Source organism: Oncorhynchus clarkii, chromosome 10 (genome assembly GCF_045791955.1).
Source record: "Oncorhynchus clarkii lewisi isolate Uvic-CL-2024 chromosome 10, UVic_Ocla_1.0, whole genome shotgun sequence".
Taxonomy (NCBI): domain Eukaryota; kingdom Metazoa; phylum Chordata; class Actinopteri; order Salmoniformes; family Salmonidae; genus Oncorhynchus; species Oncorhynchus clarkii.
The window spans coordinates 29,705,911-29,720,681 of record NC_092156.1 but is presented as its reverse complement, the minus strand read 5'-3'; the positions used below and the strand labels follow the sequence as shown (position 1 = coordinate 29,720,681).

General features: G+C 42.9%; 1 protein-coding gene across 1 annotated transcript in view; it reads left to right on the top strand.

Annotated features, from left to right (window-relative positions):
- LOC139418249 (cytospin-B-like) overlaps positions 1-14,771 on the top strand; it is a 126,842-nt gene that overhangs the window by 69,428 nt on the left and 42,643 nt on the right. The window contains exons 8-12 of the mRNA XM_071167559.1: positions 4,993-5,189; positions 5,632-5,738; positions 5,937-6,009; positions 6,849-6,993; positions 8,929-9,031. Of these exons, the coding sequence (XP_071023660.1) occupies positions 4,993-5,189; positions 5,632-5,738; positions 5,937-6,009; positions 6,849-6,993; positions 8,929-9,031 (625 nt within the window). The remainder of the gene's footprint in view (positions 1-4,992; positions 5,190-5,631; positions 5,739-5,936; positions 6,010-6,848; positions 6,994-8,928; positions 9,032-14,771) is intronic.

Genomic DNA, 14,771 nt, shown 5'->3' with positions numbered 1-14,771 from the left:
TATGGCTGGGAGCATTTAGTACCTACAGCAGTACTATTCAATTACGGTCCTGGAGGGCCGAAACACTTCTGGTTTTTGTTTCTACCTGAATGTACTCATCTGATGTTCCAGGTCTAAATCAGCCCCTTATGAGATAGGAAGAATGTAACCCAGAAGTGTAATTGGTCTAAAGGGTCCAGATTTGAATAGCCCTGACCTACAGTATACCTCCCCTACTACTCCCTCTGTTTCTATCCAACCTCCTCTCCCTTCCCCTAGCCTTTCCCCTCTTGCTCCATCTTAGCACTGGGCCTCTCTCTATCCTAGCTAACACACTCTGTCCTGGAGCTGCAGCTACTCTAAGGCTTGCCATATCCCACTGATGGTGTGAGTGTTCAATGTAGTTGTCAGATTCATATAGCATGCAGTGTGGGAGGCTATAGCGAGCCGAGCTGGAAGGAACCATTTGTATTTCCATATGCCATTAATCGGTTCCCTTTTAAATATTTTAAGAGGCTACCCCAAAATTCTGATTTGATGTCATGGTAGCTTATGATGTTCAGCATTTTTGGGGTGGGGGATGCATAGAAACGAAGTGACGTTAGCTGCCAATTTAGGATATGATTCACCATTAAGTCCAATAATAATATCTTAATAGCCTCAAATCCTGGGATTTTGGGGGGCTTCAAATCCTGGGCTTTGGCAAACCTTGCTAATAGAGGATTAGCAGTCAGTCTCCTCTCATGCATTATCTTGGTCTGTCTATCTGGTTCCTGCTGCAAATACACTGACTGCGCTATCAGTCTGTCTACCACTCACCACCACTGATTGTAACACACTGGACCAGCAATGGACCCTAGCACTTCACTGAGACAAGCTGTTTTATCGGCGTAGTGTAGCACTAATATAGTGGCCTAAGCTCTGCCTAGAAATGCTGCTGCCCAGACTGCACTGACAGCAGCACTAAACTGTTTGAGTCGGTTCTCTTCAAAATATAAAATGAGACAGACACTTTAGGGGCCATAGCATCATTCCTCTGTTTTGTTTCATGTGGCTACCTGTACACCATGGTCTGTGCTGCCAGGGACGTGATTGGAAAGAGAAAGGGGGATATCTATTCAGTTGTACAACTGAATGCATTCAACTGAAATGTGTCTTCTGCATTTAACCCAACCCCTCTGAATCAGAGAGGTGCGGGGAGCTGCCTTAATTGACATCCACATCTTCGGCTCCCGGGGAACACTGGGTTTAACTGCCTTGCTCAGGGACAGAACGACATATTTTTTACCTTGTCACCTCAGGGATTCAATCCAGCAACCTTTCGGTTACTGGCCCAACGCTCTAAACACTAGGCTACCTGCCATTGATTGGTTGGTTTGTTGATGAAAAGCTCAGCCTATTGGTCCTGTGTCTTGTGTGCAGTGACAGTGGCAGTGACAGTATGATGAGAGGCAAATTAGGCTAGTATTGTTAGTATTACAGAGCTCATCAGTTAGTTTCTAATATAGCTGGCCTGACATAAAACATGTAAACGTGTCATTTAGAACGTAAAGAAGAATGCGGTATTTTACTTTACTTTCCCCGTACGTACTTGGGACGTACCAGACCAGAAGCTCCCCTCCTCCCTGAGATCGTTCGTTCTCTCAAGGATGTCCCCCTCTCAGACATGGCTCCTTATAGAAAGCCCAGGTGAGTCCACTGCACTGCCAGCTCAGTGAATGATGCCTTTAGAGGGAATGCTACTGCTGATCTAGAACTGCTGATTTTCCTTCCTACTGCTTCCTGCTGCTTCCTACTGCTTCCTGCTGATTGTCTGTCTGACTGGCTGGCAGCTGCCTGTGTCCTTTCATTTGAGTGGGCTGGGGTTTGCTTCGCTTAATAAAAAAATAAAAAAACTGCTACTAAAATGTTATTTTGGTACTTGGCGCCACCTGCTGTTCTGTTGAATCAATCCTTTATCTCGTCTCTCGGTTCCTCTGGAGAATTGTCTAGTAGTATGACACGGCATGATTTGTACTCATGCTATCATCTGCTTTATTAACTAAACAACATTTGTTCTGTATAGCATTGTATACTGATCGCAGAGACATATAGACAGATTTGATTTCATTAGCCAGCTAAGAGACACATGGAGAGAGGAACAGACAGAGGAAATAGCCTTTATTGTTATAGTGACTTTAGAGAAATAAACCACTCTGGCTGTGCTAAGTCCAGTGGCTGTGCTAAGAGGGTATATTCTCTATTTATTTCAACTCATGTTGTCTCTGTTTTCGGTCTTGTTTTTCAGACTTGGGTCTGGAGCCAGTTTTGATACCAAGACTGCAGTAGAGGGGCGGTAGAAAAGTCCAACCACAACACATCTGGACCCTCTGAAGACAGACTGACAGTATTATTGTACAGAGTTGCTTTATTCAGTATTACCATAAAAACAGTTATGTGGTATGTAATTCTGATGGGTTTATTAGCAAGGTTGGTTTACCAGACAGACAGAGTCAGACTGTGGTTTACTGTTAATCCAATCTATTGTGAAACAGCACTTGGCTGCCCAATTAACACATATTTGTTTGTGAAATCTTTCTAAAATGCTGTACACCTTTTTATCTGTATTGTTTGCAGTGCTTTCAGATGTATTTGTGTTGATGAATCTCTCCTCTCTGTCGGTCAAGAGAGGGGACTGATGATAAGATAGGAGGGGTTTCTGTTACTGATTCCTATTTGCTTTTGTGCCTTTTAGACACTTAAATTGCCTCAGTGGTGAATTTTCACTTACTCAATGTGTTGCTAAAGAAGAGTCACTGATTTGTTAAGAAAACAAATGATGAGAATGAACATATTTTTGTTCAGTTCTCTGAAAAAAACTGAAGCCAAAACAGTCTGTTTATCAGCTGTACGCTGCCAGTTATCATTATGAGTCAGATTATTTTCTTCTGTTAGGCTTCATTACTTTGTTTCAGGCCAAGTGCAACTTAAAAAAGCTCAACAGAAAAAATGTCAAGTTATTTTTGTTGATCACAGCTGGTTTTATTGGTCTTTTGGTTTATAATTGTTCTAGTAAGTTGTTTATCTGTGGTTATTATTATGATCCGTTTCATATAACTGACCATTTGGAATATCTGTTACTTCAAAAATTGCTTGGATGATATTGACGTTTTGTTATGGTAATAATCAACAATCAGTTCACGTTAAGTTTCAATTCTTTGAGAGTATTCACGGCTACTTAGATGCAGTCATGTACTGTAGTTGGAAGGGGAAAACAATATTTTAGCATACATTTTCATTGGGTATTTCATTTGCACCTTGTGTTAAAAATCTGGATCCGATAATGTGGTGTGATAATGTATCTCTAGATGGCGTTATTTACCAGAATATCAAGAATGACAAAACATCAATAACCTGCGCTGGTTAGTAGTCCTACGTTGTGTGTGTAATCACTGAGCTACAGTTGAAGTCCAGCTCACCAGTTTGAGTTCTGCCTACAGACAACAACACTGAACCACAGACAGTATATTATTACATTATCACTGGTCATTATCACATTATCACTAATAATGTCCTCTCAGGAAGGACACTGTGAATTTAAGCCATAAGGGTAATCAACTGCTGATCACTGACCAATTCAAACAGTCCTCTGCCTCAGATTTACAGCCGTGCCTAAAACTCATTATGAACTGGCATAACTCATCAAAATGTCCTGTAGTTCTATAGGCCATAATATTCCACTCTGAACTTCAGGGAGCTAAAAGCATTGTGAAGGTTTTATCACTCATTCTGAAGAATTTCTAATGCAACCCCATCAGGTCAAATAAAAAGCCTCTCATCTCTGATGACTGCTTCAGGGTAGACGTCAGATCGTTGAAGTGATGCTGGCGTCGTGACACCCATTAGAAGTGTATAATGACCAACTGCCATCCTGTAAACCTCAGGTTATAGTGATTATTATTACCTAGTAACAGGACTATTCAGTAGATGCAGTCATACACAAGCCATTGTTTTCGACCAGAGACAGATAGATATGCTGGTTAAGTTTAACTTTGAGTACTATCGATATTGCCAAAAAAGGCCACCTCATCGTAAGACATATGGTGCTAACTGTGTTGATTTCCTTTTCTCTGCCTTTGATTTAAAGCCATGCTCAACAGTTCAACAAGTGAATGTGCAACAGTTTGGTGTGTTATTTTAGGTGAAATCTTATTGAGACTTGGACTCTGGTTTTAATACCTGTGACATATCAAAAATACAATACTATTTATCTAGAGAAATAGTCAATATAAGGTGTTTGTCTGTCTGTTTAAAAGTATTTTGTATTTGTTCATTGGAAAGTCAATAAATGAAATGACTCTAGTCTTGACTTTGTTTGCATGCATTTGTTTGAGGCCACTGTCTTTGGGAGGTTGACATTACAGTAGTTCTGCTTCCTCCTCACCAGTTTCCTTACTTCAGTTCTCTTCTCAGCCCTTCCATATCCATCCATCAGTGACAATACTCCCTCAGGCTCTCTCTGTTCATAATCTGCAGTCTAATGTCCATAAGGAAAGGATGGAGTAAACTTTGTACATACTTTTTGTTGCAGTTCGGGTGTTGTTGCGTAAAATTAGACCCAGTTATTGACTTTCACATGTGGAACTTGTACGTAATCATACACAATATGCTTCTGATCTATTGAGCAAATGTTACATGGAACAGTCAATGCACTGGGCGAACATCATAATTACCTTGCTTTAGAACATCGAGTAATCTCTAAACCATTGTTCCGACAACACCCAAGTAAAATACAATGTCATGTTATTTAACACATGCGGCCAATACAACTGGTGTAGACTTTACAGTGAAATGCTTGATTACAAACCACTTAGTAAACCAATGTAATGATAAGAATCCCTGATAAGGTATAGACTACAGCCACACACACACACACATCTTCCATCCTCTTAAATAAAACAGCGCTCCTACCTGCTACAGTATGTGTTGTGCCATATTGTACTGTGAGCATCTCTTTCCCCTTGTCTCTCTCAGGTTGTTGCGTGGCGACTCTGAGAGTTTGTCGGAATCAGACGGCAGTCCTCACTGGTGTGGCATCTCTATGACCCAGACCACCCAGACACCGCCCACCTCCTTATCAATCAACACCAACAGCAATGCTGCCTCCTCACCCTCGGAGCCCGGAGCCACCGTCAAATCCCTCATCAAGTCCTTTGACACAGCAGTACAGAGTGAGCACAGAGCATCCCTCCTTCTCACTCCTCCACATAGACCAGCAGACCTGAGTTAAAATAATATTTCAAAGTTCTTTGAGCATTTGATTGCACCTGCTTGGAGTGCCGGGTGGGGGGATTGCACTTTTGTGACTATTCCTTTGGTTCCATTGCACTAGGCAAGTTCAATCAAGCACAGATGACTGGCCGACAGGCTGTTGAGGGGAAACATTCCTGGCTTAGCAGCAGTGATAGAGAAGGAACCCTTACCAATAACATCATACTTAAACAGTCTAACCTTGGAGGTCTGTTTGCTTAACAAGGTGTAAAAGATAGTCGTAGGAGTCCATGGGACATAATCATGGAATGCGGTATCAAGTGATCACTTCCTCATTCACTTTCCACTTAAACGTCCACCCCGTGGCTTGGCTTATGTACACTCATGTGTTGAGCATTGCAGATGGACCTGGGCCTGGACACACTGTACAGATACACTCCTCACCTAGAAGCCTTCTAAGTGGGATCCCCGTCCGCACAGCACCCGCAGCTGCAGTCTCCCCCATTCAGGTACAGTACAGGCCCTCTTCAGTATGCACTACAATATCAACCAATGTGTTATAACAGTTTGTTACCGAATTATAAATGATCTATAAACTAATAATTTATCATTTATAAACTAGCTACTTAATACCTTTATAAAGCCATTAAGTAAAGTATGTCTGGGACATGAATTGGACTGTTAAAAATCTGTTTTGTTTTGGATAGAGGCATTCGTCTATCAAACCACTCTCAAAGACACTGGAGAAAAGGATCAACCATGGAGATTTCGCTCATCCAGGTAAGTGACACACTCCGTAGAGAAAGCAAGTACAGATGTACTGTAGGATCTTAGTTTGAGCCAGTTTGCTACAGCAGGAAAAGAATCCTGCAGCAACAGGAAATGTGTATTATAATTAATGGAAATTTTGCAAGGGTTTATACATTTTAAGTTAGGGCAAATCAAGTCTGAAATGTAAAGTGGAAGTTACAAAGTTTATACGCCTTTTTAAACCTTGAATACACTACAAGTTAGCATTCTCAACAACAAAAGAGTGATCAAATTAAGATCCTACATCTGTAGAAACAGTATCAGAGTATAGATCTAACTAATCCTGCAGACAGCAGTCCCATCTTTTTGATGAAGTGCATTGTGACTGAACATTAGCTTTGAATGACTCATTGCTCTGACCAAGGATTGGCCAATGACTCAAACTCAAATGTCTACTCTGATTAGCCTAGTTTTTTTGTTCAGTTGAAACTGTGCATGTTTAGTTGGAACCACAGCTGCATTATGTTACTTGAGTAAAGAAACTGGAGAATATGTGAACATTTTCTTTCATCTCCCTTTTGGGGATTGAACTTTGAGAAGCTAGAGTTTATTTTGCCAAATGACAGCAAAAAGGACAGCACATTATGTAGTTCTACTACACCCAAACAATTAAATCACCAACTATACCACTGCATAATATAACCTAATTTGGTCTTTGGCCTTGTTCTATTATGTTCAGATCAGTAGTATTCTGTGGGCCAGAGAGATTTCAGGGGGAGGAAGAGACCATGGCCTTCCAATGAAATATGCGCTTTCTCTCACTGTCCACGTCTCCCTTCCTCCCTGTTTCCTGATGTTGTGTTTCCCAGATAAGTATGGGGGCTCTGGGGATGAGCTGAAGCCCAGCAGCCTTATGAGGAAGAGTCCTTCCCTGGAGTCGGTCATCAAGTCCCCAGCAACCCTCAGCAGCTGCAGCCACTACATGAGCTACAACAGGAACAACAGCAAGCTCAGGTGGGCCCTCCATCTTGGAGACACACTCAGAGGCACTCTGGCACAAAAACTAATACACACGTATGTACACTACCTTTCAAAAGTTTGGGGTCACTTAGAAATGTCCTTGTTTGTGAAAGAAAAACACATTTTTGCAGTCAAATTTTTTGAACATAAAATTTATCAGAAATACAGTGTAGACATTGTTAATGTTGTAAATGACTATTGTAGATGGAAACAGCTGATTTTTTATGGAATATCTACATAGGGGTACATAGGCCCATTATCAGCAACCATCACTCCTGTGTTCCAATGGCATGTAGTGTTAGCTTATACAAGTTTATCATTTTAAAAGGCTAATTGATCATTATAAAACCCTTTTGCAATTATGTTAGCACAGCTGAAAACTGTTGTGCTGATTAAAGAAGCAATAAAACTGGCCTTTGTTAGACTAGTTGAGTATCTGGAGCATCAGCATGTGTGGGTTCGATTACAGGCTTAAAATGGCCAGAAACAAAGAACTTCCTTCTGAAACTCGTTAGTCTATTCTTGTTCTGAGAAATTAAGGCTATTCCATTCAAGAAATTGCCAAGAAATTGAAGATATCGTACAACGCTGTGTCCTACTCCCTTCACAGAACAGTGCAAACTGTCTCTAACCAGAATAGAAAGAGGAGTGGGAGGCCCCGGTGCACAACTGAGTAAGAGGACAAGTACATTAGAGTGTCTAGTTTGAGAAACAGACGCCTCACAAGTCCTCAACTGGCATCCTCATTAAATAGTACCCGCAAAACACCAGTCTCAACGTCAACAGTGAAGAGGCGACTCCGGGATGCTGGCCTTCTAGGCAACATCCGAGATGCTTTTCTTTTCAAAAGCAAGGACATTTCTAAGTGACCCGAAACTTTTGAACGGTAGTGTACCTGTGCTTGTGTAGACTTTAGTTAACAGTACTGTTCTTGCTACTACAAAGTAAAGTACGAATACAGAGAAAGTATTATAGCGAAAGAGAGCTTACAACTCCAGAGACTTTCATGAATCACCTGTAACATCACACATCACCACCGTTCTATACACATAGAGTAGATGACACACACTTACACACCCCCACACACCTTCATACACATTCATACCGATAGATCTTAACAGTCATACTCAGTGATACAGTTTCAACTGAATTCGATTCACCGTTAGATCAGTGATGAACTAGGAGAGGATTACAGTAGGGTCACTGAACATATCTGTATATATCACCTGATTGCCCCAGTTTTTACTGACTGCCATTGTTTATCTTGAGCTAATGACAAAGATGCATAACTAATGTGATATTGAGGGTGACCCAATGTTCTACTATTAAAATCTCATCACACACACACTAGTGCATGTGAAAATGTTTGTTGCTCCTTGTTATTGTTTTCTCCACAGTATGTCACTCCAGTGAATTCATACACAGGCTTTTCGACAGCAACATTTGTTAAGACAATTCCCGACTCCCCAAGCTACAGTATGTTGTGACTCACAGCATGTGTTTCATGTTGACCATGTTGCTAAGTGAGAGCAATGACCAGGGTGTCTCCTGATGTTCCCATGGCCACAGAGACTACTCTTCTCTGATTAGCTTTCATTATGACAGCCCAGGGGATCACATCAGCTCCAGTGTGTGTGTGTGTGTGTGTGTGTGTGTGTGTGTGTGTGTGTGTGTGTGTGTGTGTGTGTGTGTGTGTGTGTGTGTGTGTGTGTGTGTGTGTGTGTGTGTGTGTGTGTGTGTGTGTGTGTGTGTGTGCGCGCGTGCGTGTGCGCGTGCGCGCGTATTTGAATGCACGTGTGTGTGTATGTGAGGTTGATGTAAGGTTGCTGGTTTTATGAGGATACACGTCCCCACACACAGGTCAGATGTCATAACATTATTGTTGTTTCCTTCTCCGTCCATGGCTGTGGTGTCTGTCCCTGGTGTCAGTGTGGAAAGAAAGGACCCCTTGGCTGCACTGGCGCGGGAGTACGGGGGTTCTAAGAGGAACGCGCTACTGAAGTGGTGCCAGATGAAAACAGAAGGCTATCCGGTAAGGGCCCTGGGTCAGAGACTCAAATCATAACCTCATCAAATGCTCTTTATCACTGTTTCCCTCTCTTTCTTTCTCTCTCTCTCCCTATCTCTCTATCTCCCTCTCTCTCACTCGCTCTCCCGTTCTCCTTTCACTCTCACTCGTTCTCTCTTTTCCTATCTCGCTCTCTCTAGATTTCAGGCACCCAAAAATTGCATACATTATAGAGGCCATACAGTGCAGTGAATGTTCCTTCAATCCAAGGTTTGGTGGGTAACACTTTAGTATAGGGAAGCCATCTTAAAGATGGAGACTTCTAAGTATTTTTTAAACCTCCCGCATTGGGCTGGATGTGTCAATGTGTAGTTTATATAGTACATACATAATCTATGAGCAGAATTACTGTCACCTCAATTAGCCACAAAATCCCTAGTTTGAAAACAACTGTTTGGCATGCCCCCTAGCAATTCAAGTTCAACCAATAAACTTCAGGCCCTTGCCATATGGGGGGGTGACAGCTAGCAAGATGCACATGATGCAGAGCGAGAGAGAGAGAGTAATGACACCTTGTACATATCTACACATATTTGACGTAGTACTCCATTTTCAGGGTCCACTTTTGGCTCGTAAGCGCTACTTTGAGAACTACTGGCTAAAAAGTATACGAAAGTATCAGAGAATTCCTTTACAGTACTATGTCCTTATTAGTCTCACATTGAGACAGCTTACTAAGAATCTCTTGGTTTTATAACTTGCTCTTTATTAAATACTGTTATGACTAACAATGTGGTTCTTAAAGATTGGCCAGTAACACATGACTTTTTGAGGTTTTAGGCTGTTTTGACATAATAGCTTGCTGTGTTTATAGACAAACCATCGCCTCACCTGTCCTCACTGTGTGCCTATAAGACGATATCATCAATGTCAGAAAATCAAAGAAAAGTGATTCAGCTCAAAGAATACAGTGGAATTGATCAAATCAAATCAAAGTGTATTGGTCACCTACACAGATTTGCAGAAACAAGAACAAGAACAATAAATAAAAAAATAACAATCCAAGTAAAGTGAGCATGTATGAGAATCCAGAATGTAAATATGTGGTGTGTATAGACCGTAGATAATTTGGAAGGAAAATAGTAGGTATATTAGGATGAGCTATGTTGAGAATACAGTATATACATACACAGTGAGTAAACAACAGTATATAAACTAAATATGAGGTGACCAGCGTGCAATGACTCTATTAACATGGGGCATTAGTCTCAAGGTGCAGTGCCGGATGGTAGTCGCTGGTGACAGTGTCTAAGGTGCCATGCAGAGTACCAGGCGGTGATGCAGCCCGACAGAATGCTCTCAATGGTGTATTTGTAGAATTCTGTGAGAGTCTTAGGGGCCATGACAAATTTCTTCAGCCACCTGAGGTTGAAAAGGCGATGTTGTGCCTTCTTCACCACGGTGTTGGTGTGGTCCTCAGTGATGTGCTCGCCTAGGAACTTGAAGCTTTTGACCCTCTCCACTGTAGCCCCGTCGATGAGGATGGGGGCGGGCTCTCTCTTCTGTCTCCTGTAGTCCACAAGTCAACGATCAGCTCCTGAGTTCCATGATCACCTGATGTGTGTCTACGGAACTGGCGTGTAAACGCAAGTGTGTGTGTGTGCGCTTGTGTGAATTTGTGTGCACGTGTGTGTCTGAGCAGACATGTAAGTGATAGCGTGCATGAGTGTGAATATGTGTGTTCCCTTTCTAGGCCCTGTGTCCAACGTCCATTGCACTCACATTCACTTGGCTTAGCCTTCCGCTAATAGCCAGTTTTAGGAGCCCATTAAGCCCAGTGGCATTAGTACTGGGTCTCTGTGATGTGATCCATGTGTGAGGGCCAGTGTGCCGTGCCAGGCCAGCTAATGTAGCTAACACTCTCAGAGGGGATATTGGTTTGAGCCGGTAAACAAAAGCTAAGGAAGGAGGTTGGGGGTCTGCCTGGTCTCTGCACCATTCTGTTCTCCCTCTTAGCTACATTCCATCGCAGTATGGGGTGTGCTTGCTAGCTTACAGTAGCACCAAGTCTGCAACTGAAATAGCACCCTAGGGAATAGTCCAGGGGTTTGACTTCAGTCAATTGACAGACTACTGTACCTTGCTCGACCAAGCAGAGAGCCTTAGGGCAATACGTGTGTTAAGATAAGTTTAAAGGTGACTTTACGGCAAAACATGTCCTAGCTTTACTTACGTCTGATAAATGGTCCCTGATAAATGGTCAGAAATGATTGGATGAGTTTTCAGATCAGTTGTTCCTGTTTTCAGGCACGTTGGATTGTGAACTTTGAGTCATCCCTCCACCCTGTGCTACCTTCATGCCCTCTCCCTGGCCTGGTTGCACTGTGTTCCAGTGGTACTTTTTTTCATCATTCTGACTCGATGCCTGTGTTCCTAACACACTGCAAATCCTCTGTGATGAAAACAGGAGACCAGGAGATGAGATATCTGGTCAGCAGATAGTCTGATCTTGATAGAGACTAGTGAACGTTAGAGTAGATTAGTTTCTTCCTCTAGCACACAAACTGCATCTGAATGGGCTCTACTATACTGTACACTGGCTGTTGTATTTTCACCTATGATCTCCTTTAACTGGGAGATGGACATGGTCCCAATCTTGATGGAGACTTGTGACTGCTTATCTGTTTTCTGATCATTTATTTCATACACAAACTGTATCTCAATGCTTCTAGCTGTGGGGTATTGGCACCTAGCAGTATTATATGATCTCTTTTTACACACAGTAGCTCTGCTGGAGGGAATAATAATTATCTGGTTTCTGGAATGCAATAAGAGGCTTTGGCTAATAGCTGGATGGGAATGTATTTCTGTTCATGGAATGACTAACCCTTTACACTTATGGGAATTGGCCTATATGGATAGGACTAAATTGAAATGTTTCTTAGAGAATACATATGAAAAGCATATGCATAAGTATGGTAGCGATTTGACAGGAAACATTTTGGAAATGATTAGACCAAAGTTCAGGAAAAAGTTCACCTGACACAGGACTGAATCCAAGCATTACACTATTGATTTATTTTATGTGCATTTTACATTTACTGTACGTTTTGCTGCATTTGTTTATAACAAAATTTCAAAATACTCTGTAACATGATAACAATATTCCTGTGGGGTAGTTGGTGCAACATAAGACAAAAAAATGACAAGGGTTTGAGTGAGAGGACTAACTGGTGTCTCCAAGTGACTACACACCTCTCTAAAGTGTACACTTATTAAGTAATTTCAATGCACTTTTATGACTCAAAGAAGAGTCTTCCAACTATAAGGTGCTTTTTTTGAGCTATCTTAGCTGTGTAGTTGAGGAAATAGAGCAAGCACACTTGTAGTTTTTTTGTTTGGAACACAAATTTGCATCCCCGCCATTACACAATTACTGTTGTGTAATTGATGGCGCCGACAGAGATGGCCCCCTCGCTTCGCGTTCCTAGGAAACTCTGCAGTATTTTGTTTTTTTATGTGTTATTTCTTACATTGTTACCCCAGAAAATCTTAGGTTTTATTACATACAGTCGGAAGGAACTATTGGATATAAGAGCAACGTCAACTCAGCAACATTACGACCAGGAATATGACTTTCCCGAAGCAGATCCTCTGTTTGGTCCACCACCCAGGACAATGGATTGGATCCCAGCCGGCGATCCAAAACAATGGCACCGCAGAATGGTCAAACGGAGCGTTCTTCTGGTCAGGCACGGTAGACGGGCACATCGTGCACCGCTCCCGAGCATACTACTCGCCAATGTCCAGTCTCTTGACAACAAGGTAGACGAAATCCGAGCAAGGGTTGCAGAGACTGTAACGTTCTCTGTTTCACGGAAACATGGCTCACTCGAGACACGCTATTGGAGTCGGTACAGCCACCAGGTTTCTTCACACATCCCGCAGACAGAAACAAGTATCTCTCTGGTAAGAAGAAGGGCGGGGGTGTATGCCTTATGATTAATAAGACGTGGTGTGATCATAACAACATACAGGAACTCAAATCCTTTTGTTCACCTGACCTAGAATTCCTTACAATCAAATGCCGACCGCATTATCTACCAAGAGAATTATCTTAGATCATAATCACAGTCGTGTATATTCTCCCCCAAGCAGACACATCGACGGCCTTGAAATAAATTAATTTGACTCTATGTAAACTGGAAACCACATATCCTGAGTCTGCATTTATTGTAGCTGGGGATTTTAACAAGGCTAATCTGAAAACAAGGCTCCCTAAATTTTATCAGCATATCGATTGCGCGACCCGGGCTGGCAAAACCCTGGATCATTCCACGACGCATATAAAGCCCTCCCCCACCCCCTTTCGGAAAAGCTGACCACGACTCCATTTTGTTGCTCCCAGCCTATAGACAGAAACTAAAACAGGAAGCACCCGTGCTCAGGTCTGTTCAACGCTGGCCCGACCAATCAGATTCCACGCTTCAAGATTGCTTCGATCACGTGGACTGGGATACATTCCGCATGGCGTCAAACAACAACATTGATGAATACGCTGATTTGGTGAGCAAGTTTATTAGCAAGTGCATCGGTGATGCTGTACCCACAGCGTCTATTAAAACATTCCCCAACCAGAAACCGTGGATTGATGGCAGCATTCGCGCAAAACTGAAGGCGCAAACCACTGCTTTTAATGATGTCAAGGCAACCAGAAACATGACCGAATACAAACAGTGCAGCTATTCCCTCCGCAAGGCAATCAAACAAGCAGAGTCGCAATTCAACGACTCAGACACGAGAGGTATGTGGAAGGGTCTACAGTCAATCACGGACTACAAAAGGAAAACCAGCCCCGTCGTGAACCACGATGTCTTGCTCCCAGACAAATTAAACAACTTCTTTGCTCTCTTTGAGGATAATACAGTGCCAGACGGCATCCCCAGCCGTGTCCTCAGAGCATGCGCAGACCAGCTGGCTGGTGTGTTTACGGACATATTCAATCAATCCTTATCCCAGTCTGCTGTTCCCACATGCTTCAAAAGGGCCACCATTGTTCCTGTTCCCAAGAAAGCTAAGGTAACTGAGCTAAATGACTACCGCCCCGTAGCACTCATTTCTGTCATCATGAAGTGCTTTGAGAGACTAATCAAGGACCATATCACCTCCACACTACCTGACACCCTAGACCCACTCCAATTTTCTTACCGCCCCAATAGGTCCACCGACGACGCAATCGCAATCACACTGCACACTGCCCTAACCCATCTGGACAAGAGGAATACCTATGTAAGAAGGCTGTTCATCGACTATAGCATTTAACACCATAGTACCCTCCAAACTCGTCATTAAACTCGAGACCCTGGGTCTCGACCCCGCCCTGTGCAACTGGGTCCTGGACTTCCTGATGGGCCGCCCCCAGGTGGTGAGGGTAGGTAACAACATCTCCACCCCGCTGATCCTCAACACTGGGGCCCCACAAGGGTGTGTTCTCAGCCCTCTCCTGTACTCCCTGTTCACCCATGACTGCGTGGCCATGCACGCCTCCAACTCAATCATCAAGTTTGCAGACGACACTACAGTGGTAGGCTTGATTACCAACAACGACGAGACGGCCTACAGGGAGGAGGCGAGGGCCCTCAGAGTGTGGTGTCAGGAAAATAACCTCACACTCAACGTCAACAAAACAAAGGAGATGATCGTGGACCCCTATCCCCCTATCCACATCGACAGGACAGTAGTGGAGAAGGTGGGAAGTTTTAAG